The 24,513-nt window shown below is 52.4% G+C and overlaps 9 protein-coding genes across 9 annotated transcripts; 5 read left to right on the forward strand and 4 right to left on the reverse strand.

Annotated features, from left to right (window-relative positions):
* Positions 1-356: 356 nt before the first annotated feature.
* Z517_08253 (uncharacterized protein) lies at positions 357-1,115 on the forward strand (the record flags this gene model as incomplete). The annotated part of the gene is made up of 1 exon (XM_013426771.1): positions 357-1,115. The coding sequence occupies one exon, from the start codon at positions 357-359 to the stop codon at positions 1,113-1,115; it is 759 nt and encodes a 252-aa protein (XP_013282225.1).
* Positions 1,116-6,276: 5,161 nt separating this feature from the next.
* Positions 6,277-7,227, reverse strand: Z517_08254 (uncharacterized protein; the record flags this gene model as incomplete). The annotated part of the gene is made up of 4 exons (XM_013426772.1): positions 6,277-6,404; positions 6,465-6,883; positions 6,950-7,134; positions 7,204-7,227. 4 exons carry the CDS (start codon positions 7,225-7,227, stop codon positions 6,277-6,279), a joined length of 756 nt encoding a protein of 251 aa, XP_013282226.1.
* Positions 7,228-7,474: 247 nt separating this feature from the next.
* On the forward strand, positions 7,475-8,962 carry Z517_08255 (uncharacterized protein; the record flags this gene model as incomplete). Its single annotated transcript, XM_013426773.1, has 1 exon — positions 7,475-8,962. One exon carries the CDS (start codon positions 7,475-7,477, stop codon positions 8,960-8,962), a length of 1,488 nt encoding a protein of 495 aa, XP_013282227.1.
* A 944-nt stretch (positions 8,963-9,906) lies between these two features.
* Z517_08256 (uncharacterized protein) lies at positions 9,907-12,539 on the reverse strand (the record flags this gene model as incomplete). Its single annotated transcript, XM_013426774.1, has 3 exons — positions 9,907-11,859; positions 11,912-12,453; positions 12,533-12,539. The coding sequence occupies 3 exons, from the start codon at positions 12,537-12,539 to the stop codon at positions 9,907-9,909; spliced, it is 2,502 nt and encodes an 833-aa protein (XP_013282228.1).
* Positions 12,540-13,204: 665 nt separating this feature from the next.
* On the forward strand, positions 13,205-14,083 carry Z517_08257 (uncharacterized protein; the record flags this gene model as incomplete). The annotated part of the gene is made up of 1 exon (XM_013426775.1): positions 13,205-14,083. The coding sequence occupies one exon, from the start codon at positions 13,205-13,207 to the stop codon at positions 14,081-14,083; it is 879 nt and encodes a 292-aa protein (XP_013282229.1).
* Positions 14,084-14,218: 135 nt separating this feature from the next.
* Positions 14,219-15,463, reverse strand: Z517_08258 (uncharacterized protein; the record flags this gene model as incomplete). The annotated part of the gene is made up of 1 exon (XM_013426776.1): positions 14,219-15,463. The coding sequence occupies one exon, from the start codon at positions 15,461-15,463 to the stop codon at positions 14,219-14,221; it is 1,245 nt and encodes a 414-aa protein (XP_013282230.1).
* A 3,108-nt stretch (positions 15,464-18,571) lies between these two features.
* Positions 18,572-19,759, reverse strand: Z517_08259 (uncharacterized protein; the record flags this gene model as incomplete). The annotated part of the gene is made up of 5 exons (XM_013426777.1): positions 18,572-18,804; positions 18,913-19,012; positions 19,091-19,224; positions 19,336-19,467; positions 19,528-19,759. 5 exons carry the CDS (start codon positions 19,757-19,759, stop codon positions 18,572-18,574), a joined length of 831 nt encoding a protein of 276 aa, XP_013282231.1.
* Positions 19,760-20,958: 1,199 nt separating this feature from the next.
* Z517_08260 (uncharacterized protein) lies at positions 20,959-22,758 on the forward strand (the record flags this gene model as incomplete). Its single annotated transcript, XM_013426778.1, has 1 exon — positions 20,959-22,758. One exon carries the CDS (start codon positions 20,959-20,961, stop codon positions 22,756-22,758), a length of 1,800 nt encoding a protein of 599 aa, XP_013282232.1.
* A 1,002-nt stretch (positions 22,759-23,760) lies between these two features.
* Z517_08261 (uncharacterized protein) lies at positions 23,761-24,474 on the forward strand (the record flags this gene model as incomplete). The annotated part of the gene is made up of 1 exon (XM_013426779.1): positions 23,761-24,474. The coding sequence occupies one exon, from the start codon at positions 23,761-23,763 to the stop codon at positions 24,472-24,474; it is 714 nt and encodes a 237-aa protein (XP_013282233.1).
* Between the last annotated feature and the right edge of the window lie 39 nt (positions 24,475-24,513).

A 24,513-nucleotide genomic window follows, 5' to 3' on the forward strand; every position in this document is an offset into this window, starting at 1 on the left:
CTCTTCTTCCATCAACACATTCCACCACATTGACTACTTCCACAGACATATCCATACCGTCTTCCAAAGGCGCGTTACCCTCGACCTTGTCGCAGTCGACCAGGCTGCCGATACCTCACCACACCATTCAACCACCTGCCGTCACGCTGTCGTCTCCACGCTCAGTCACCTACTATTATTACCCCAAGCGGTCCTATGGTCCAGATATACTAACTCCCGCCTACGAGTACGTTACTGTCACTCGCGCTCCGCAACGAGTCAACACTCAGCTTCAGACTCCTCCATCGACACCTCCATTGAGTTTCTCTGCGACCCCGTCGCCTATCCTCAAGTCACCTTCGACTCCAATCGACAAGATGGCGAGAGGTGCCAGCACTCGCAACGTCGAGTTTGCGACCGAAGTGGTCTCGTGTCGCGAGCCGCGCGACGACGAGCTCTCCGTCATGGAGCACTTCGCCAAGCACTCGGCACGCTGTGAGTACTGCCGTGATCCGTACACGGCCTACAGAGAGGACCGACCTCTGTGCAGCAAGGGTCGGTCATATGCAAAGGATGTCGCCACCTATCTCTACGCCAAAGGTGGCAAGCCGTTTTCCCTCATCGACAAGTCCAATGGCCAACGGGTTCAGGTCCGCGTGCCAGCCGGCTGTGAGGTTATCAATCTTCTCATCAAGGCCTTTGACAAGGGCATGAAGCTTGACTCGCCGAGACTTGTGGTTGTCGATAACACAAGGAGACAAGAAAGTGCTGAGAAGTCCGCCAAGGTCGTCTCACCTTCGCCACCTTCGTCACCCTCAAGACGGAGAGAGTACCTCACTGACGACCGACCACGGGAGAGACGGTACATTCGCGACGACTACGACTTGGTTGAAATCATCCCTCACTCGAGCCGAAGGGAGAGACGGGAGAGAATCGTTTACCATGACGACCGTGGCGAGGATCGAACTCGTTATGAGTACCGAGACAGGCCCAAGTCGGTAGCCTACACTGGGGGGAAGGGCAGTCTGTATGTCCGAGACGAAGAGGAGAGGCGGCGGCGAGAACGGTACGACCGCCAGCCAGTTGTCATTGTCGCTGAGCCTGGCCAGCAGCAGCGGTTCACCAGCAGGCGGTGAAGGACTCGGGCGTTTTTCGGAAAGTCTTGAATTTTACTTGGGAATATGAAACTATGGATCTAATGGAATGTATCAACAAATGACACCAACATCAACAATCATGGCATCGACCACAGCAAGGGATGGGCCCCAAACCTCAAGAAAGGGGTGGGAAAGGGAAATCCCGGTGGGCACGCTATGAATGAGCGACAAGTGCCACCACACAACTGGATGGTCCAGCGATGAACCGATATGAAAGGGGAGCACGACTTGCAGCAGTCCAGCCGGGCTCACTCATGGGGTTCGCCAGCGTGGCCCCGTCAGCAACTATGCATGCATGGGTTGACAGGTGGTTGACTATTGTCTTTTGGTCCATCTTGGGCCAAGACGCCCGTTGGTCTGACTTTGGACTTTTGGACTTTTTGTGATTGTCTCGTTACATCATTCTGTGGCAAGAAATAAAAACAACAACGACACAAAAAAACAGAGTGCGCAATTGGGTTTGGGTTGAGAAATTACTCATTTCTATTGTGGCCGTCACTCTCACTCGAGAGGAGTCGAGGTGACTGGGGAAACTCTGCGGCTCCCGACATCGAGGGAGCCCTGAATTGTGGATAGATGGAATGATGGGACACAACAGACGACATGAATTGAGAGGAGGAGCGGCATTGTGGCATTTTTCTGAGAAGCAAATGCGACAATTGCTGGTGGAGGCAAAGCCAAGGCTGACTTTTTGGGGAGGGGAGGGGGGATACTGACAAGGACCTACCTACCTAGTAACTACTACGATAGACAGTATTCAGTTCAGTCACAATGTGAAATATACACCTACGAGTATCGATGAATAATCAAATATTCTTTGTTCCGCTTCTTGTCTTCAAAGGTTGCCTTGGGTGGCACTCGTGACCAATCCCGAAGCAGTGTTCTCCTTCTCCTTCTCCTTCTGCATCAAGACGCTGGACAAGTGAGCCTTTTCTTGTGAGACTATAGTCCGTGTGTGAATGTGAGTATGAGTTGTGAGTGTCGGGGGCCAAGGGGGGCAAACCCCTCATCCATCTCTTCTGACCTGACCTGGTCTGGCCTGATGTGGCGTTCGAGGCTGTGCACACACACGAGGCTGGAGGCCAAAGGGCTGGGTGTGTCAGGGGTCAATTGTCAGTCTCAGTGTTGGTGTGAGTGTCAGTATCAGGCCCCTGGTTGAGGTTGAGGCTCAGGCTCAGGCCCAGGCCCAGACTCGCCAACACGAGTATCGAGTAGGTAGTTTGGTCCTTGACTTGGTAATTAGTATGCTGTACTTAGTATGGTGTGTGTCTGTGAATAATAATCAGAGTGTGAGTTGTGGCGTGTTAGTGTCAGTATTGGTTAGTTGGTGTGCGGTTAAAATAATGGTGTGCACTTTTGTGCCTTGCCCTTGTCCTTGTGTCCTTGCGTCCTTGTTAGTAGTGCGCCCTTGTGGCGACGGCCGAGGCCCCACTTGGCTCTGTCTGGCACAGGCTGGTGACTGGGTGCTAGGTGTGGCCGAAAAACACACCCACACAAATGTATGGATCCATGCACATACGCACCGATAGGGTAGGTTTATGCAAGGGAAATTTGTAGGGCCAAAACCAAAACAAAGGTATCTACGAGGTACAAGCCACGCAAACCCGTCTACCCACCCCTGTACATGTTTGTACATAGACAAATAGGTGAGGTTTGGTTGCCCCTCACCCCCTCCCCAAAATGTCGATTCGAGTCCGGGGTCTCAGTGCAAGTACTCGGCATGCTTGTAAGTATGAGGTACAGATAGGTATTCCGTAGCTGTTGGGGCGTTTTGTCATTGTCCCTTGACGAGCTGAACAACTGGTATCTACCTAAGTAGATAAAATGACGCCACCCACGCCATAGGTGCGAGCCCGTCCGTTGTAAAAACCGTTGAAGCCGTTGAGGCTGGTGAGGCTGTTGCGGGCCACATATTACCGACGACCTATTACTCAGGCTGCATCTCTGCGACTCTCCACCTCTACATTTTGTATACAAAATACATCATACTTGTAGAAAGCCACTCAGGGCTGCTAGGTATCTATTTATGACGCAACCTACATCCCTTGCTGCATACATACACACACACACACTGTGTCGGGCTGTAAAAACCCGTCGTCTACCTTGTACCTGGCAACTATGGGATTTGAAACCTGCAAGGCCATGACCGGCCTCTCTGTACTTACATATCGCGTGCATTGACCATTCCTCGATTTCTATTTCTGTACCAAGTAATTATCATGGTCAAGCCCCAACCATAAACCTTATCTCTCTCTGGGTTTCTGGGTGCTCGTTATACGATATCCTCCGTGTACCTACGAGCAAGGTTCTGGCAAACTTTGTAACGTCGAGGGGAAGCGAGGGGAAGGGAGGGAGAGTGCACAGCCCGCTTTTCCAAGAACAAGAGCTCTGGTCACTGCACAGCCACCCCCCATCCAATCAAGTACCGACGAGTCTCGGTACAGTCACAGGACCTAACGTCAATGGAGGTGCTGTCGATATTTCAGTGACAGCTCCAGCTCCAGCTCAATCTCATTCTCATTCTCAAGCTCAGGTGCAAGCCTCGGCCACCTATCCAGAGCACTCTCTCACTCATCCCGATCAAAATAATACGAGTAGCTGGCTGGTTTCGATCAGCCTGGGCAATGCCCTTGTCCTTGACTGTGACAGTGAACTAACCGTTCTGGTAAGGTACGGTAACAATGCTAATTAATTTCTTGGGGGGGCGTGAAACTCTTCTACTCATACGAGTACTCGTAATTCCAGAGGTCGAGAATATACCAGCACACTCGATGGAAAGAAGGGGTCGTCGGACGAAAGGCCAGAGACTCGCCGTGCCAGGCGGGTATGCTCTGTCCTTGTCCTTGTCGCATTGTCTGCAGGATCGACTCGCACAGACCCTTCGAAAGCGGGAGCCTTTCTCTCCCTTCTGTCGATCAAGGCTGCCGCCATTCTCTGGCCGCGTCAAGAAGCCCAGCCGAGCGTGTCTCGCATTGACCGTGCCATCTGCTAGAAATATCTCTCCTCTTTGCGCGTTGGTGCAGGTGCAGTCGTTCCTTGCTGTACCTGCATGGACCCATGACAATGCCCTTGTATGCAGCTTTTGGCCAAAAACACCACACCCAGCATCGTCTGACGTATACCCAGGGTTCCAGGGGCTCGCACCCAGGCACAGTCTCAAGAACTTGTTGCCTCGTCCGAGTTGACCTGGTGGCCGCCCTGAAAACCTGTTGCCTTCGCTTGATGACACCACCACATATTGACTTGTGACCTTGTAGATCCTCCTGGAACGAACACCGTACCTCTAAAGGTCGATCCCGAAGAATTCAGTTCTCGCTCGCATCGACCGTGCATTGTTGCCTGCTTGGAAGGATCAGACCGCATGATCCTGAGTGAAATCCACTCCAAAAAAAGGCCTCACTCATAAGTAAGCCCGTAACATAATCCGGTCTCATGTCGAGATGCCTGAGGCTCGAATGTTAAGGCATCCCTGCGGACTTTTGGCTGTGGCGTTCTCAGCGTTCTTGAACAGTGTCAGCTGAGTCCGGGTCTCACACTCCATTGAGAGCTGCAGACGGAAATAGGCAGATACCTTTCAATCGAGCTAGACTGTGACTATCGTTGTAGATACTCGTCAACGAGGAAGATCAAACAACGTCTCCGTCAGCCATCAGCCAGAGAAAGAGGTCTGCACGTGTCCAAGGGAGGCGTGGCCATGATGGGAGGGTGTCGGCTGTTGAAGAGACAGAGATCTTGGCTTCTGTAAGGAGGGAGTTGGAACCTTGCAAAGCGTAGCCGCTAGGGGCGAGAGGTAGGTAGGCTAGTGCGATGTTGTCCGGCTGTGTTCGTGGTGATAATGGTTCGTTGTCCATATGGATGGCAAAGCCAATAGTGACTGCGAAGATTCACTATGCAGAAAATCATGGAAATCGATCTTGAGACTTTCAACATCCGTTCTGACAACACTTTGGTCATGACGGTTGTCAAGCCCAGACTCTTCCTATACAGCCTTATGTCATAAGTGTCTTAGCAGGAGCCACCTCAAGCCGGTCGTATAACATCTGAGGACTCTGTTAACGAGTCGCTGAAAGCCTCTGTGTGGCCAACTTCACCTGTTGAACCAACCTTCTGCTTATACCGTTGAATATTACTCGTGTGTTGAAGACGCAGTGCAATCGCTTTGGCCGTGTCCCTCTCATCGCATTTCCCACTGATTCCCAGGACTGGTGTCTTAGATCGTTCTTGTATCGAACCCCAACCCATTGACCGGAACTCGACGTAAAGACGGTGAAAGTTCGCGCCACAAATGAGGCTTTGTCCCTGCTCTACTCGTTGATGGCCCGAGCCCGTGTTCTTCAATATTCGTCATGAAACGGATGATAGAGTGGAACTTTTGACCGTATCGGAGAGGTTTCTTACCTAGAATCACATAGTCCTAATATAGAGAAATCAGGTTCAAAGCGGCAAAAGCGAGCGAAATGTTGTGATCTCAGCTGCTTTGCCAGGCTTCAATTGAAGCTTCATCTTGGGCCGAGCTTGTCTTGGGGTCGCCGAGGGCTGCGACTTGATCCTGCTCGCAGGCATCTGTCCGGACGGCCGGACTCTTCAGAAAGCTGAGAACTGATGACGGGAGATTTCCATGCCGGCGCGAGTTCAGTGGGAATGAATGCCTGTCCATTGCCTATATATTTGTTAAAGCGCTCCACTTATCCTTGCGGAGGACAGAAAAATCGGTAAGTTCTCAATGGGAATGTCGGCAAGGAGAATTGATCAGTCGCATCAAGGGGGGTCCGCTGTGGTTCGAACACTGATGCCCTGCGGAAGCTGTTCACGTCCTTCGAGAATAGATGATAAATTGAACTGCACTGTGCCCTTCACGCCCATGTCTGAACTTGCATAGAGACCGCTGCTACCATGTCATTAGGATCGGAACCTGTGATGCTCTTGCCAGTGGATTGCCAGTCGTTCGCCATGAACGCCTGGTGCTATGCAATGTTGCCTTAGTTTTCCTGCCTTTTCTGTAACTTGTAGAAACGTACAAACTCCGGCAGAACAGTGTGGCTTCCACAAAAAAGACAAGTCGGCGGTTTGGCACCTTTCCAGGCTGGTTTCGCGGTCACCTTCGTCTATTGCTGGCTGTGACTGTAGCACTAGACAGCTCCTAGCCGGTCTCCGGTTCCTCTTCCTTCGCCAGGCCGTGTTCCTTGAGAAGAGTCATGATTTCGTCACCAGACCAAAGATGGTGGTAAATCTTGCCATCCTTGGTCTTTCCCACGGTCGCAAACTCGACTGCAAGTCACAAGTTAGTGAATGTCATTCCGCAGAGGGAGAACAGCAAAGCATACTCACTTTTCTCACTGCTTAGTTTCGTCGAGTCCATCGTCTTGCTCAACACCTTGACCGCCATCCCGCATGCTTCCTTCAAGTCGCAGTCTTCCTTGTAATCCTGCTTCAACAAGCTCTGTGCACTGGCATTGTTTGCTCCTACACTCGTAGCCTTCCATCCACCGTAGTTGCCCGAGGGATTGCTCTGATAGAGTTGAAACTGCCGTTGAGGATCCCAGCCCGCATAGATAAAGGAAACGCCAAAAGGTCGTAGACCACCATGTTGTGTGTATCCCTGCTTCAAGTCGCACAAGCGGCGCACCAGCTGTTCGCAGGGGATGTCTTCGTTATATGTGAGGAGGTACCGCTGAGCAGCTTGTCGAGCGTAGTTGATGAGGATGTTGGCATCAGCAGTCATTCCTGCTACAGCACAAATCATATTGCTGCACGAAAGAAAAAATTAGTCTTCGGTTGTGTCGTTGATCTCTCCCTCAAGTCCAAACACGTACTCGTTCAAGATATACAGCTTCTCCGCCGAAGTGTCTTGCTCCAGCAGTTTGCTTGTCACTTTCCGCTCCGCAGCAAGGACTATACCATCTTGTGCCAATATTCCTAATGCCGTGCCGGCGTGCGAGATAGCTTCAAGAGCGTATTCGACCTGGTATAAGCGGCCTTCGGGGGAGAAGATGGTTGTCTGAGGAACGAGTTAGCAGCTGCGTCAATCAAGCACTGAGTGTGGGATCTGTTGACGCATGAAACATACCCTTGAGTCGTATCTGCGAGACATTTTGGCGATTCGATTTGAGCGAGTTTTGGAATAGATAGCAAAAATGGGAGGTCAAGAGAAGCAGGTCACAAAGTAGAGAGAAATAGTCCTGGGGATTGACGCAGGCACGGCTCTCACGCGTCGCCCGCTGTTCAGCCAATCATCTTCCGCCAACTTTTCTCCAAGGCTGGCACCAGACCTGCTCCAGGTTTGTACTTTGCGACCTCTTTTCTTCCCTGGAGTGAAGACACCTGCTGCCTCCTGCGAAATGAGTACCAAGTTAAAGTCTACCCATCGTTCGGCCGCGGTAGAGCCTCCTCTCCCGCCAGGGTGGACAGAGCATAAAGCGCCCACCGGTCACACCTACTATTACAATGCCGCAACGAAGCAATCTACCTATACCAGACCCAGTCTTCCTTCCGATGAACCGCTCCGCATCGACTATGGCGCAAGTGAGCCCGACTATGTTATGCGCGCCTCAATGCAGGCATTGGAAGAGTTCAACAGAAACAACTTCGTCGCGCAGCCGGGTCACTTTGCTGGAGGAAGAAGCTACCAAGAACATTCCCGACGGAGAGGCAATCAGGGAGACCGACCCAAGTCAAAAGCACCCATACCCAATTGTGCACCGTGGGTACTGGTGAAGACAAGACTAGGCAGGAGGTTTGTCCATAACACGGAGACGAAGCAGAGTTTGTGGAAATTTCCGCAAGATGTCATGTTGGCCGTGATCGAGATGGATAGGTTGGAGTGGGAAGCCAAGAAAAAGGCGGAGGAGGAACAGCAGGAGACCGGCAAGAGACATGAGGAATCACAACCAAAGGATGATGCACGGAGATCAGAAACCCCAGTAAGGGATCGACCCCGAGAACCTGTTGGACCTGAAGAGTACGACAGCGACGAATACGAAGAAGTTGAAGTGACAGACGACGAGGCAGAAGCCACTGATGAGCCCTCGAAACGGCCTCGTTTCTCCCACGGAACTGAAAGTGAGAACCCGCCACCTCCTGGACCTGTGGAATTCAACGAAGACGACATAGCCTGGCAGTTGGCGCAGATGGAGGGCGATGACGGGTATGCGGAGGATCGAGGTTACAGATCTGGAGAGGGAGATGGAGAAGCAGAACATGTGGAGAATGACGAAGAAGACGAAGGTCTCCCTCTGACCGAACAAGACAACATTGCCCTCTTCCGGTCTCTCCTCGACGACTCCGGCATATCACCATACTCGACCTTCGAGAAACTGATCGAAGACACAGCTCTACTTGAAGATTCGCGGTACGTTGCGTTACCGAACACGTCATCACGCAAGGCGGCTTTCGTGGCATGGTCCAAGGATCGTATCGCAGAGCTGCAAGCCCTCAAGGCTTCGGCCACGAAAGAGAAAAAGAAAGACTCCAAGGTGGAGTACCTGCGGTTTCTGCAGGAACATGCCACTCCAAAACTGTACTGGCCGGAGTTCCGGCGCAAATTCAAAAAGAGCCCTGAGATGCTGGAGCGGTCAATGCAGGACAAGGACCGGGAGAAGCTCTACCGCGAGTTTGTGGCCAAGTTGAAAATGGGCGATGCCGAAAGGAGAAAGGAATTGGTGGGCCTGCTGAAGAGCGTCGACAAGACCAAGTTCGACAAACAGGGTGACGGGGACCACTTTGCTCCAGACAACTTACCGGATGTCGTGCTGCGGGATGTCAGGTTCTATATCTTGGAGCCCGCTAGGCGGGACGAGCTTGTGAAGACGTTTTTGGAGACGCTCTAAAGAGACAGGACAAACAGGACGGATGAAGCTGTGATATATCTCGGGAACGAGCCAACCAGGAAGGGACTACGAATACAGGTAAGGGGAGACATAAAAAGAAGGTCTCTCTATCTTCCCCGCTGTCCTGAATGCACAACTTCCACCAGTCCATGGTGTAAACTCCTACACTCGAGATTCCAGACTCCTAGACTCTTACTCACTCTCTCCTACCTGAAATCAACAAAGACGCGAGACTTCATACAACCCGCACATATTCTACACACTTTGACACGTTGAGTACATTCAGTAGGTCAAACCCATTCACCCAGCTCTTTGCCATTGTGATGAACATACATACCAACCTATCCATCCCGTCTATCCCATCTATCCTATCTATTTCTCACCCCTTAGTCCTTAGTCCTCAGTCCTCAGCCCTACTAAACAACCTCGAGTTACTTCGAACCATGAACTTCGAACGAATATAAATAACTCATGATATTTATGACAGAACCCACCATCCTTGCCGTCTCGATCTAACCCCTCTCTCTCTCACTGCTTCCACCCTGCGCCGCTCGACCTGGGTGCTCTCCAGGACTAGACATTAACCTTGTTGGATGCTAGGCGAATGACCTCTCGAGTCAGATGTTGAGTCCCTGGCTAGCTACACACACATATATACATACGTTGGTTCCCTAGTGTCTAAAGCACGTAGGATCAAAGTGTGTGTTCGTGATGACATTTCATCACTTGAATAGCTGGTGCATTTACAATTGCATCGCCTCTGTTCGGTGCACAACTCATCAGGGGGTATCAATCCTTTCTACTCTCTGCCATTCCTTGTAACAGACGGCCGGTGTCGTCCCTCTTCTCAAGTCTCCACGTCCTATCCAAGCGTCTCAGCTTGCCTAGCAAAAGCCCTTCTGTTGCCGTGTCCTCTGTCTGTCCACCATCTCGTGGTTCTGGCCTCATGTACCAACCGTGCCACCGCCATCGCCTCCACGCTCTGCATTGACCTGCTGTAACATGGCCGTCAAGACTCCCAAGCTGCCCTGGGCCTCGGGATTCTGCTCAAGACACCTCTTGATCACGTCGAACTCGGATTCTCCGACCGTGGATACCTGAGTGCATAGCTGCACGACTGAAGGGGAAGAGGCTAGTTGGGGACCGAGAACTTTCTGAGCCATGGCCATGGCGGAGTTGGGCGGCGGCGAGGGCTGTAGTGACGGCTGGATAAGCAGTTGATGAGGTTGTGGGAGCGAAGAGGGTGTGGGAGTAGGAAAGGCTGCTGTCACCCCTAAACCATGTTGCGCCTGAGGAGTTCCATTCGCTCCTTGCTGACCACCTGGTATGGGAGATTGATTGTAGGGGAAGCTGCCTTCATGAGGCGTGATAGGGGTCTGAGCTATCGGTCCTCCCACCATAGGACTGGCCGCAGAAGCAGGTGTCCCATCAGCTAGCGGAGGAGGCGCATTATGTGGCAACTCGCTGTTTTTGATGACGATCGGGACCAGCAGCATTTTCTCCTGCGCCGGATCCGGGAAATCCGTTTCGAGTTTCTTGACAAAAGTCGGCATTTCCTGGCCCTTGTCCAGCGGAATCAAGTAGATGTCTTTGATCGCCGGATTCGTGTGTTGAATTCCCACGCCGAACCGGTCCTTATTTTTAAAGTATCGGAAGAACTTGTCGAATTGCTCCTGATCCAGCGAGTTTGTAGGTTCCGGCATGCACACAATGACCAGGTCAGACGTATTGCTGTACTCGAGGCCACAGAGGTATTCATCTGCTCGAGAAGGTTGGATTCGACCTCCTATGTCAATTTCAGCCGGGATGATCTGGTCATAGGTCATGCGCAACGTATCGGCATCCGGAGTCGCCCCAGCTGCATATCTCGCAACAGCATGAAATCGGCCTAGGTTACCGCCGTTGACGATACCATGCCAAACAACGCCATCGGCTTCAGCAGACTCCTTGGGCGAATAGGGAGGTGACTCGGCCTCCTCGTCTTTGAGGAGCTCGTCGATGTCTGCGTCAGCCTTGGTCCCTGGGGCGATGGGTTCTCGGATAGTGGTGGTTGGCGACGTCTGTTGTGGCAGTTCACCGAATCGCTGATTGTCGCCGTCGGGGGAACCTTGGACATTCGACCAGACTTTGTCAATGTCAAAGTTCGCCGACGATTGGCGTCGATTGGTATCAACAGACGGCCTCGGTTTGCTTCCTTTGCTGGGAGCGGCTGGAGTGACGGATGGGCTCCTTACGCCAGGGCTTTTTGCATCTCCCTCCGGATCTGCGACACTGGGTTTCCGTACGGGAGCATTCGACGTCGCAGACTCTGCTGCAACCTGCCTTGACTCGTCCACGTACTCTTCCCCCTTGTGTGTTCGTCTGATCCTGGGGGCCTGCTCTTCCACAATGGTATGTTGTTTCTCCAGCTCTTTCATGACAGCCGCATCCTTTTTCTTCTGCTCCTCGCTCGCCATGTCCTTCGGATCCATCGACGCAAGAGTGTGAGGGAGAAGATCACCATTCAGTAATCGTACTCCTAACGTGCGGTTCTTCTTAACGTTAAAGCTTATTGCTCGCAATTGGGTCTTGTAGGCTTCGTTGGGATCACCGCTCCCGCCGGCCTGGACGTGATACAACGCATGTTCCGTACGGAGGCCAATCTGGTTGGCGACTTCTGTCGCCGAGGTGCCGGTAGGAACAACGTAGTCGCCTTGCTTTACGGCTTCTTTGATTTGCTGTTCTATGAGCTTGATCAATGTGGACGCAGCTTGCTTCCTCGCATGTGTAAGTTCCTTCACATTCACCGCAACCGCCGAGACAGGCTCCGAGCTCGACACCTGCCTAGTAGGGGTCTCAGCCTTGACTGCTTTGGTGCCATTGGTATCGGCAGCTGGTGTCCCTCGTGCCTTCTTATTCTGATGGATTGTTAGCGGGTGTCCTTTGACTGGAGCGCGCGATATATCATACCTTCACTTCTGGGATAGATGGCGACTCTTCCAATTTGCGCTTCTGTCCTGCCGCGGGAGTTTGCGCCGGGGTTTCGTCGACATCCTGAGAGGCGCGAGACACGACCTCACTTGACTGTCCAGTAGCCGACTTCCGACCTTTTCGACCTCCTTTCTTCTTCCCTTTACCTGTTTCTCGCTGCCTGACTGCCTCCTCCCACGGCTTCTCCCCGCGCGCGATGGCTGCGACCAATTCCTCGTGGTCCTCGGGATGACATTGTTCGCAAAAGTATTGAGGGGCTTGATAGTCTTCCGGAAGACCCATGCAACCATTATGTTGCCATGCTGAGCAGTTGTCGCAGCAGATCATTGCCCTGGGAACATCCTCCTCCTCTTCGTAGGTGCCGCAGACGCAGCGGATGATCTCTTCATTTTCCTCCTGTTCTGCCGCCTTGGCTTTGGAGTTCTTTCCTCTACCCTTTTTCTTCGGCGGGGCGTCTTCGGCGATATCGCGATCTTTCGAGTATTGTCCTTTGGTGGCGCGACCTGATCGTCGCGGTTCTTCTGCGACTTGCGTCAGTGAGGTCCAACAACCCGGGCGCGTGGGCTGGCGGCGACCGAGGTAGATAATGGTACTGCTTACCAGCCATGGCGACAACACTGACGAGTCGCTAGACACTACAATGTACACGAGACGCGCAGGACGTGGGCGCTTGTCATCAACCACGTCTAAAATCGCGATCTACGACAAGTTCGCAATGTTCAGAGATCGCGTCCACGAGACCAGTGGATGAGCCTCCAGATTCGAGTAGACTAATAAACGCTGTCAACGGCACTCCTGCCACAGTCCTATGGAAGACAGTGCGCGATGGAATACCGAAGTCAACGAGTGTCCTGGTTTTAACGTGGTGATGGTGATATGGTGATGGGGAGAGGATTACAGACGATCGCGAAAGTGGCAGGCGAACTCCTCAAGGTCTGAGCTGCGACAAACCACCGCCAAGAAAGCGGAGGTGCAGTGAAGATACGAAGGTGGGATTGGTTGAGTCGGTCCGACACAACGAGGAGGCCCGCTTAGCTGGCGCTAAAGCAGCGGCATAATAACAACGCCTTGACGTAACCAAAAGTAGGCAGCCCGGAGATCCACCAAGTTTCATGTGGAATTGATCAATTGCCTTGGTGACAGACAATTCGAGGCCTTGCAGGTTTTCTTTCCTTTCCCGAAAACACGCAGGTCGTCTACTTTACAAAACAAATACTACCAGCGTTTGATCGAGGAGCCCGAGAAAGACAAGGGATAAGGGCCAAATAAACCATGGCCGACGTTCGAGCCCTTCTTGCCGCAGAGCGGCAGGCTCGTAGAATATCCCACCCGCACCTCTCGTACACAAAGTCCGGTATGCTAATCTGTACTGTCTGCAACCTGAACGTCAAGTCCGAGGCCCTCTGGGAAGGGCACCTCAAGAGCGCGAACCACAGAAGAAACACCGCGCAGGCCGCTGCTGCACAAGAGAATGCGAGTGCAAACGTCGGTGCAAACGCAGGCAAGGGGGTCAAGAGGAAGATTGAAGATGTTGATGATGACGAGACACCGCTAGAGCGCGAGGAAGCGGAGGTCGATACGCGGAAAAGGCCCAAATCACGCCCCGAGAGCATTGCCGTGGTGGAAGATGAAAGGGTACAAATACAAGAAGACGGCGCGCCGAAGGAGGCAGAACAGTCAACATCACATACATCCACGGCAGACGATGCACCTCTGCCTAATGGCTCCTCGCAACCACCTCAAATAGATGAGGACGAATGGGCGGCCTTTGAACGAGAGGTTGCTCCACTGGCCACAGCGCAGCCGGCCTACACCTCGGCCACTATCACTGCAGCGCCAGTCACAAATACCCAGCTCAAAGCTCAGGAAGAGGAAGACAGACGGCGAAAGTTGGAGACTGAAGCAGACGACGAACAGGAAGATGAGGAGAGAAGGATTGAGGACGAATTTGATGTCATGGAGGAAATGGAGGAACGGGTTCGCAAGCTTCGAGAGAAGCGGGATGCGCTAAGAAGTGGCGTCAAGGCTGCAACAGATACAGGGCAGGAGGTGAATCTGATACCTCCTGACACCGCTGTACGGAATGCAGCAGAAACCCGCGCGGATGAAGAAGAGGACGAGGAAGAGGAAGAAGACGAGTGGTATTCGTGAGACTCATAATGTTGCCAAACTAGGAACAATCAACCTGGACATTCAATCGTCACTTGCTGACCGGCCTTGTGCAGAAGCTCTATGATGTTTGATGCTGATTTCCCTCAAATAAAACACGGCGCAAATGTGCAAGAATCAAGTAAAGTCTTCGCCCATGACATCTTCTATCTCCACAACACCTGTCACTTCGTTATGGTCGACAATGCCGAGGAGAGTCCCTCGCTTGAGAAAATCTCTCCCACGACCTGACCCCTCGTCTCGCATCTGGTGGATCCATCTCTTGCACTCTTCGACAGGGGTGGAGCTAAGGACAGATATCCAGTCGGTCTTCTCAATCTCCATTTTGCCACATTCATCTTCCACGGCTGACACTGGTGCAGCGGGATCTCGTAGGTTTTGAATTCTTCGCGGACCGATCATATGATTCTGAGAGGTTCGGACAAAACCACGAGGCGACCTCACTGCGGCCACAAGCACATCCAGGCACAAGAGTGGATGATTTGTTTGTGGCACCGCAATTGGGACTTGGGCCACTGCAGTCGCAAGTTCAGACATTCTGGCTATGTTGGGGGGCGATGTCTTGAAGGCAGCGCCAATTGCGCCGCCAGGATGGTTTGCCGCAAAAATGGCCGGCGTCTGAAGGCCTGCAGCAGCATGAAGTTCATCCGCGACTGCTAGCGCCAGGCTATCACCCAGAGCCAGGGTGATGGTCGTCGAGGTCGTTGGAGCTGATACTCCAAAAGATGAGATTTCCGATTCGTGGATGGTGGTAGGTAGAAGTATGTTCGTCGAGGTCTGTCTTAGTGGGTAGGATAGAAGAGGGCAAGTGGCGGGAGTGAGATGCGCCGTCATGACGATTAATGGTACACAGGGGTCTATATGGGGAAGGAGAGACAAGAGTTCGGGTGTCCTCCCAGAAAATGTAATCATGATGACCGTGTCATTGGGTCGAACAACTCCCAGGTCCCCGTGGAGAGCCTCGACCGGGTGAAGAAATATGGCATGGATGCCCAGCGATACAAAAGTGGCGACGAGCTTCTTTGCAATATGCCCTGATTTGCCAACGCCAGTGAAGATGGTTTTTCCATGCCGAGTCTCTGAAAGAATGATCTGACGAATGCTTCGAAGAAGTGAATCCTGGACTTCGGCAGAACTGGTGTATAATTCCTCAAGATGGGAAAGCGCCTGTCGTTCAGTGGCGAGCACATGCAAGGCTTTCTTTATTGTTCGACTGTCCGGTTTGAACGTCTTCTCGTCAAAGCCTGCCGGAATATCGGGGGGGGTAATTGGCAAGGCTTCAATTTGTTCGGGAATAGGGCCATATAATGGCATAGAAGGCGTGAGTGGTGTTGGGAGAGAAGCCTGGAGAGTATAGGCCATTTTGAGAGGCAAGGCTCAACCTTTTGTGGTGAGGAGCAGAGAGAGAAAAACGCCCGAGGTCAAATCTGCCACTACCCCCGTCTTGTCCGAAATGATGACAATTGTCTTCTATTAATCTGACAATTGGATCCGAGATGTATTCTGTCGTGATGATCGATCTGGAATGTGAGTATCGACTCTCAGCATCACCAGGGTTGTGGATCAGCGATCTAGGAAGCGCAAATCAGACGGCCACTCCAGATTGCGAAGAGAGTATATCGATATCATGACGCCATAGACGTTGCAAAATAGGCAACAGACACGGAGAGGCACGCGTACAACTTGGTAGGCCTTGTGGTTTGGGTAGGAGAATAACGGAGGAGTGACAAGGAGGAGGATATCAATTGTTTTTTTGCCCGATCAACTTATCGCTGTCACTGCGACCATGGGGGAGAAATGCCGACAAGGGAGTGGAGGACCAGGGAAAGGAGGGGCCAGACTTTTGGGCTCTTGGCCACCCGGCTTGCGATGAGCGTACCGCTGTTGCGGTGCCTGTTTTGTGCCTATCAGCGGAGGAAGTCGATGGACTTGGGAGCTCGGAGGGGATGGCGAGCAAGAAAGTGGGTTCTGCGGTGAGGATCGATTTGTCTAACCCCGGCGAGGAAGAAAAAGAAACGGTCCCCAGCGAGATAAGGTTTCTGGCGGTGTCGAGTCTTTGAGCTGGCGGAAAGACGAGAGAGATTGGTCAGTTTCAGAGAGAGGCCGCTAGATAAGTAGGTGAGTAGCACTCTGCGAGATCCTGCACCTCGTAGTTGGTCCAGCGACCCAAAAGGAAGAAGGTCTCTCACCGGGGGGTGGATTGATTACGGAGTATTCGGTACGCGTACCTACCCTGGGGGCAGATGAACAGGGATGGTCGATGGCGCAATTGACGAGGAGGAGGACGCAAGAACGCATAGAACGGCAAAAAGGGTTGATTAGACGACGGGACGGAGCACGGAGCGAGTTCGGAAGGCATAGTTGTGAGTAGAGTACAGAATGACTGAGTAATAGGAAGGTACCTGCTACGTGTAGATAGCAGCACCAGGAATGTATTGGACTCCCAAGTACAACTAGAGGACTAGAGGCGGAAAGAAGGGGAAAGAGTCAAAAAGGGGGCTACTGCGAGCGGAAACATTTCTTGGGAATGAGTGATGATGGGAAAGGCTGTTTGCGTAATGAACTAACTACTTCGTGACTTCCTTTTGCCCCATTTGCCAGGGCGACCAGTACCTCTATGAGGTATCTAGGTACATATGTAGATACCTACGAGTAATCGGTCCAGGTAGGATTGAAAAGCAGAGGCATAGGGACACCCAACAGGGAAAGCACTAGGCAGTGCATAATCAACCCTTGCGCCCAAGTTTAGTTATAAACTCCTCCCAGGCACACCTGAGGCACAGCTGCTGCACCTTGATCGAGCTTGTCTCCAAGGAACCCTTGTCCATTCTTTATTCTTTCTCCACTTGTCCTGCTCAAGTCAACCACCCACCATCACCAAATGTGCATATAAGTATGTACATGCAGTGGTCGTCCTGCACTCTAGCACGACGCAGCCTGCCTCACCTTCACAGGACTCTTGCCTGTACGCAGCCTGACATCCAACGGCTTCCCGCGACCATTCATTTACAGGCATCTCTCTATCTCTGCCCAGCCGATTCAAGTGCTGTTGTACAACTACTCGGGACTGTACCTCGTACACTAATCAAACCCAATCACCTCGGCTACTCTCAGCATGTGCGCCATTGTGCTGGTGTGCCAGGGCCCCAAACTTATACACATGCGGAATTATATGCTCACGACAAACCCCTCCTGTACCCCTCCTCCCTCCCTACCCTCTCGTAACTCTCTACCTAGGTTTAGCACCGCATCACTCAGACCGCTAGAACTTGGAAGCCGCATGCAAGCAAAAGGCGACCCACCGCGGCCTGCAGGTTGAAATTCAGAATCCCCCCTGGTCAACGATGCATTCGCTTAGTCTCCCAACCAGATACTTTATTTGCGGTACCTGATCTACGGTTTGTGTAACAACACTAAAAATGCTGAGTTGGCACATTTTGAGCATACCCTGCCATAACCCATTTGCTTCTTGAGCGGAGGCCGATAAGTCGGCTAGCGAAGCCCACCTCGTTGTCATCGAGGACATGCACCAGCCTTTCAGCTATGATTTTCGCTGTGTGGCTCCAGACTTGATGATGCACTCGTATAGAGCAATGCATGGTGCCTGATAAGAGAAATGCCAATGACTGGACCAAGATCCCCATCATGATCGGTCCGACTTGGGCGCTATAATATCATTCCATTAGAATTGTTGACTTCAAACAACACATACATATGCTGCACCCCGACAGCGTCAAAGAACCTGTGACTGTCTAGCAGCCTATAATTGAACCCCGTAGTTCTTTATCCTGGCCGTGGCTGTCAATCTCCAAGATACCTGTCCCGTATAACGTGGCCTCCGAGGAGTTCAGCCTGAGAACAAGTTTGGCCAATACTGCAGCACTTGCGATCCGCGCACAGCATTGGTATGCCGCCGGCTCTCCGTTCGATCGAGTCGAGTTGATAATCCTCCAACAGAAGTTGCGCGAGGCTGGGCTTGATGGACAGGGACATGCCGTACTTCCGTCAACAGATATTTATCTGACCGCGAAAGACTGTCACGAACGACAACCACTCTTTCTTTCTCCTCCTTCCTTCTATTCCCAAGTCAAGAGTTCCTCTGAAAAGGCATGATTTCCGTCTTGAACATCCATGCCAGGTTGTGAGAGAGCTCGATGGCCTCCCAACTCACCCGTCGGCCATAGCCGGTATTTGCTTTGACCGCTACTTCTCGCCACAGTGTGTAGACCTCTCCTCCCGAAAAGGTTTCCCTGGGCAGCTCGAACCTCGAGCCATCATCATGGAGGGCCGAGTCTCTGGTTCATCGCACGAATAGTTGTGCCGCCTTGTTTCCAGTATTTACCACCGCAAAAAAAAGGACTTTTTATTGAATCCGAAATCACCGTCTCCGCCCGGAGGCGTTTGTCAGACATCCAGCCAACTCCGATTTTATGCAAAATGCCGCTTCTCTTCAAACGGTAGTCTTCGTGGTCAAGGAAAGTCGTCCAGGATCAAAGCTCCCTTATGCGGGACCGCTTTCATGTGTTCCAACGCTTTCACCTCCCTTCTCTTTGCAAATTCCAATATCGGTTCGAAATTTCGGCATTTGTGTTCCCGGAAGAAGTCGGGGAACTGTTTCGGAGGTTTCCCAACCCAGACGAAGGGAAGGAGGCCTGTGTCCGAGCTACACATGAGAGCTTGGCGGAGTGTGTCGAGGCAGTGCCCTATTGTAGACACACAAGAGATGGTCAGTCGGAGTTGTTTTTGGTCTGATTGAAGGGGACAAACGAATCTCTCTCGCAGAGTTTCAAAGGGAAAGCACTCCCGCCTACCTATATGGAGTTTGACGATGCTCTCCCCATCGGCGAACTCAGCAATATTATTGGACATGTAGTACTCGTAGTTGAACCAAAGGCCGCGGCGCAAAAGATTCTAGATCCGGGTCAGCGATAGTTTGAGCATTGATGCCCTGGAGAGGCTGTTAGAGTGCACATGCGATGGACTCCTTACCAAGCAGTGGATCTGGTGTGTTACTTCGACAAAGGCCACATATCCGGGTCCTCCATAGTCCTCTCCCACCATAACACGGTCCAACTCTAATCCAGACCTTTTGGCCTCGTCGACCGATAGGACAATGCCTTTGACTAGAAACCGACAGGCGTGTCAAAAACCATTTTCAACCAGACACTGATCGGTGACCGCTTCAAGTTTGAAGTCCAAAACCAGAATGCGAGGTCGAAGTGTGATAGACTCACGTTCAGTGCCCAGCTCCTCCCACGCGGCGTCAACTTCGGGACTCGCGGGTTGTCGATAGATGGACTCCTTGTAGAAGGACGCATTGAATCGCCTGCTGTTGTAATGGATTTCCACGTCCTGCTCAACAGGGCCTGAGACATTCAAGGTCAGTACAAAATATATCTTAGAGTACTCATAGGTCTCATGCTCACTCCAGCTCTGTGAGGTATGAGCGGTGCACACCCTGTCTAATTGACTATGTCGATAAACTCGAGCACCATAAAATGTGAATGCGTTGGACACGATGAGGACAAAGGCGCAAAAGGTCAACCAGACAAGCTTCTTGGATTTCGAAACTGGCGTTTCACAGGTCAGGCCTCTTTCGATGGAATCATCCTTGAGATCCTGCAAGAAGGGTACGTTGGACTCTTCATACGAATCCATGACTGGTCAAACAAAACCTGCTGTTTGACTTGGAAGACGAGGCGCAATGGTCACTTGGCACCTAATAATACCAAGTCTTCGCGGTCAACATCGACAATGGAAGGCCTCAAGTCGAGGAAATCTCCAGAAGATAACCCTTGGACAGAGTCCAGGGGGACTGGGCGGCTTCCTCCCGGTCGACGATACATGGCGAGTGTTTGATCTTTTTTTGGAACCGGCAAATGGCCATTCGATCAAAGTGGAAAGGAGACTCCCAGGAAGGTGTGGCGGTTTGACCTAGTTGTGAACCTGGAGAGTGGCCGGCCCCCCACAAGATATTGCTCAGGGTTGGAAAGCAGAGTGGCAGACCACTGCGGTTGAATGTACGCGTGGTGTTGTGTAGTCGTACGCACCACTTTGTATTCCTGAGATCCTAGGCCATCTGTAATGGACGGGTATCGATCATCACACCAGAGACATAGCGCCCACCACGGTTATCATTGTGGATAAGGGCACGCTATGACAGGGACTTCGTCACAATCGCAGAGAAGTGAGATGGTAGATTTGTTTCTGCATCAGACGTGGCAAACACTTGGATGATTGGGGCAACCGAAGCAAAGGGCGAATACTCTTGTTGCAAACGCTTCACTATCTGAGTTTGGGTCATGTTGACGCTATCGCGAGACTCAAGCGTGTATACCGAGTAGAGAAACTCGCATCTCAGATCCTTCGGCAGGCAATATTAATGGATGGCCTCGACAGGCTGCGTCTGGCGCCAGCTTCGGCTCCTGCAGGGGAGGGACTAACAGGTGAATAATAATACAACAAGTACGTGTCGACATGGTCCTTGGTCATAACGTCTTGCCTCCATCCGAACAAGGATCCGTGAATACCAGAGAACAATGAAGTGGACAGGACAGGTGGACGTCACAACTCCGGCCTCTGCCAGGAGTTGTGAATTACGACCTGCCCGCAGGAGCAGCATTGGCAGTGGAGCTCCCGCCAACCGCCAACAGAGGGCATCCCGCAAAAGTCCAGAAGCAGCATCGGCCATCTACCAACCAATATCTTTTTGAACTGGATCAACAACCTCAAACTGCGCTCGTGTTCCCTTGACATTACAGCTTTCATTCAACACACCCATTCACAGGCAATCATCTTATCCGATCCCAAGAGCCGCTGACCTCATCCTGCACCTCTCGATCGATGGGCGCGAGACAATGCCGTCGGCTTCCCCCTCTCCCATCAAACGGCCCTCGCTAAATGAACGCACGTCCTCTACCCATTCCCTGAGTTCCTCAGGCAGACAGGCCACCACCACCACCCACAAAGTCCACCGACCTCATGTCGTCAACCGCCATTCAAGAAATGTCTCTCACGGAAAAGGACTTAGCAAACTAGGCAAAGTCCATTCTACAGCCAGCATCACTTCCGACTATCAACCTCATCATCAGCGGAAAAAGTCAGGTGGCACCTCGCCTTCGCACAGCCCAAAAACGCCTCTAGTCAAACGGAACAGCTCCCACGTTGCCTTGGTCAAGAATACCTCGTACGGGAACCTGCGCAAGAATCAATCCGCCAATGCGTTGCCGCGGAATGTCTCTCATGGGGCTCTAAAGAAGGTTGGACTGACTCCAGTAATAAAGAAAAAGAGCAAGGGAGATAAAGATGGGGTGTTCCAACTTGGAGATCGGTCTTCAGATGACGAAGAGGAGGGTGAATGGGAAGATTCAACCACGCAATCGCCCGAACTCACGCGCAACAATTCGAAGACTTCCACACCTGCGCGGGCACATACTCCGAACGATGAGACAGCTCCTCGAAACCCTCCAGGTGCGGACATCAGCCACCCTGAAAAGAGCTCCTCACCTCCACAAGCCTCTTTAAAGACCAAGAATCGGTCAGCGCCGAATCTGAAGAATGAGCCGGCCGTGTCACAGCTACAGAACACACCCGATCCGCTGCTTCTTCAACAGTATCCACGTTCTTCTCGTGCCCCTCCGGCAATGTCGACAGTATCTGCTCACGTTGGGCCTAGCCAATTGGTGCGCAACGACTCGTCCAGATCCTTCACCCACATCTCTCATGCCGACGCTACGTCGTCAACAACCAACGCCGGTCACAGTGGTCTTACTCCTACCTCCGGAAAACGCACACCTGCGTCGACCGGCCTATCTGGGCCTGTTCTGGTGTCCTCGTCGGTAGAAGGTGGTGTCTCACACTTCCTTCCGACAGATACCCCAGTTGGCTCTGTTCGTCACATTGCAGACGACTCGGATGAAGACTCGCCATCGAATTTCCTCTCCAACTACAAGCCACAAGCGTCGGAATCTCCGGAGAAGACCAAGACTCTCCATAAGGCACGGATTTCTCAGAATCCGTCCAGAACGCAACAGAAGCTAGAGCTCCAGAGAAGGGAAATCATGAGAGCAGGAGCTGCGACACCCACAACTCCTCCCCCAGCTGGGATGGGACTCCCTCTCGGTTCTGCCACGGCATTACACGGGCGTGCGGGATCCCGAAATAGGACTCGATCTCTGGCCGGGGAGATGAAAGCTGCAAAGCAGGATTATGAAAGTGCCATCAAACAGTTGATGGTGGTCAGGAGGTTCCGGAGTCCACTAATTGAAAGCATGAATCGACTCAAGGAGCATAATTCTCTGCCACAAGACATAGGCTCCGTGACTGCGAGTGGCGCGATTCCCAAGAGCAGACCCCAGAGCCGGCGTGGACCCAGCACCACCAGTGTGAACGGGCATGCGAAGACGGGGGTCAGCCGCAGTTTCGACGATACAAAGCCGCCGCCAGGGATGTCACGCTCCAACAGCAGCCGCCACGGGGGTAGAGTCCATTTCCAGCGGCAGAGTAGCCATGACGATATCGAAGTGACACCGTCACAGGGGAACGGCGATGGTGCACAGGACGATGAGCATTTCGGACTTTCACCGGAAGAGGCATTAATACGGCGCATTTGGGATAGCCGGGAAGTGTATGATGCTGGAGATCCTGGATCGGCTTGAAGACTTCATGACCAGATACCGGTACTTCGACCCCGAATGCATGTGGGAAATGGATGCTTTCTATTTGACGTTTTTCATGTTGCTCGTTGCTATTCTTCTGCGTTTGAGCGCGTTATGACTTAGCCGTTGCGGTTTCTGCAGTCCACAGGCCAGACTTTGTAAAGGGAAGTGCAGCACGGGATCCCGAGTTTAAGGGTTGTTTTTGCACTTGAGATATGTTTTGTTGCTGACTATTGGCATCTTGGTTCTTTGGGACGCCTTCCCGGCCTGAAACAAGTTCAGTTAACCATGCTCGGTACAAGTAGCTAGGTATATGAGTGCCCAGCTACTCGTTGTGGCAATGGGCCTTGCCCAGAGTTCCCAGTCGCCGCCGACTCCCGGAAACGGCCTAGACTTGGTGGTTCCCTCTCGGCCTTAGTGTTTCCCAATGTTCGTCGTTTGTACTTTTGCTCGCGTCTTTCCGAGCATTGTTCCCTGTTGATTCGCCCACCTCGTCAAGTCCCCCAGTGCAATGTCGGCAACATTCAAGGCCATTGCCTTGCTTTGCCCCTCTTATGCGTATTTCGACACTTGATTGGGACGTTTGGCTGATGGGCTCCATGCTGCAATGATCGCCATGCGACGCTTTGAGAGTTGAAAGCTTTCGCACAATCAGTGCAGGGCCGCTTCGCCACTGTAAGGTTGCTTCGGCCGTCCGTTCTCTCTCGTCTACTGTCTCCATCGTGCAGCACACATGGTCCATCCATGTCGATCAAACGTTCATGGCACTCTGGTGGGGTTGGCTTATACGAGGCTCTTGCGGTACTTTCACATATCGACCCTCCTAGGGTCCCGGTAAGGCCCTGGTATTAAAGGCGTTCGCTCCTCCGATTTCCCATGTCTCGAAAGACACCGCGGCCTTCCATAAGAACTTCAGGTCAAAGTTGTAAGACTGTTATTGTGCAGCAGCTTTTGTCACCCTTTCACACTCGTACAGGCACAGTTCAGGCCCCGTCTCCCACCATGGCAGCTCCATCACCTTCGTATAGCGGACACCCGTCGTCTGATTCAAGTCACCACCACGATGCCAATTCGCCCAATCTCCCATACGATCCTCCTCTGACCTTCTCTACGGTCATCGACCATGACCACAACAACATCAACAAATTCGCCGGTCGCCTACTCCGGGCCAAGGCACCACAGGACCGCGCCCGGCTGCTGAGGGAGGTGACATGGCGCCTCGTCCGGCACGACGTCTCAGAGGATCTTGTCATGCGTCCCGCATTTATGGAGCACCTCGGCGACGAGGGCGTGCAAATGGCCGAGCACGACCGGACGGACCACGAAAGAGCTCGCTCCGAACTTCTCGCGCTCTTCCACGTTCCACTCGAGGGGGACAAATTCCTCGTTGCCCTGCGCGCACTGTTTGCCGAGCTGTTGGAGCACATGAAGATCGAGTCAGGGCAGCAGATCCCGCATTTAGAACACATGCTGGACCCTGAGGAGAGCCAGAGGCTGGGCAGGGAGTATGTCAAGACCCAACGCCTAACGCCGGAGCTGGAGATCGTCGACAAGTCCACCGGCGCCAGAAGGAGGGTGTGGAGGGATGTCGAGGACTTTGTCAGGACCGATCTCCACAGATTTAAGAAGATATGGGAGGAATTGAAGTTGAGTGAGGGACCGGTGGACGGGCAAGCTCAAGCCCTCCATAGGAGGCTTGATCGGGGAAAATTATAGTGGACCACGCAGCCGTGGTTTCCATCTTATGAGGTTGTT

The sequence above is a fragment of the Fonsecaea pedrosoi genome (assembly GCF_000835455.1).
Source record: "Fonsecaea pedrosoi CBS 271.37 unplaced genomic scaffold supercont1.5, whole genome shotgun sequence".
NCBI lineage: Eukaryota > Fungi > Ascomycota > Eurotiomycetes > Chaetothyriales > Herpotrichiellaceae > Fonsecaea > Fonsecaea pedrosoi.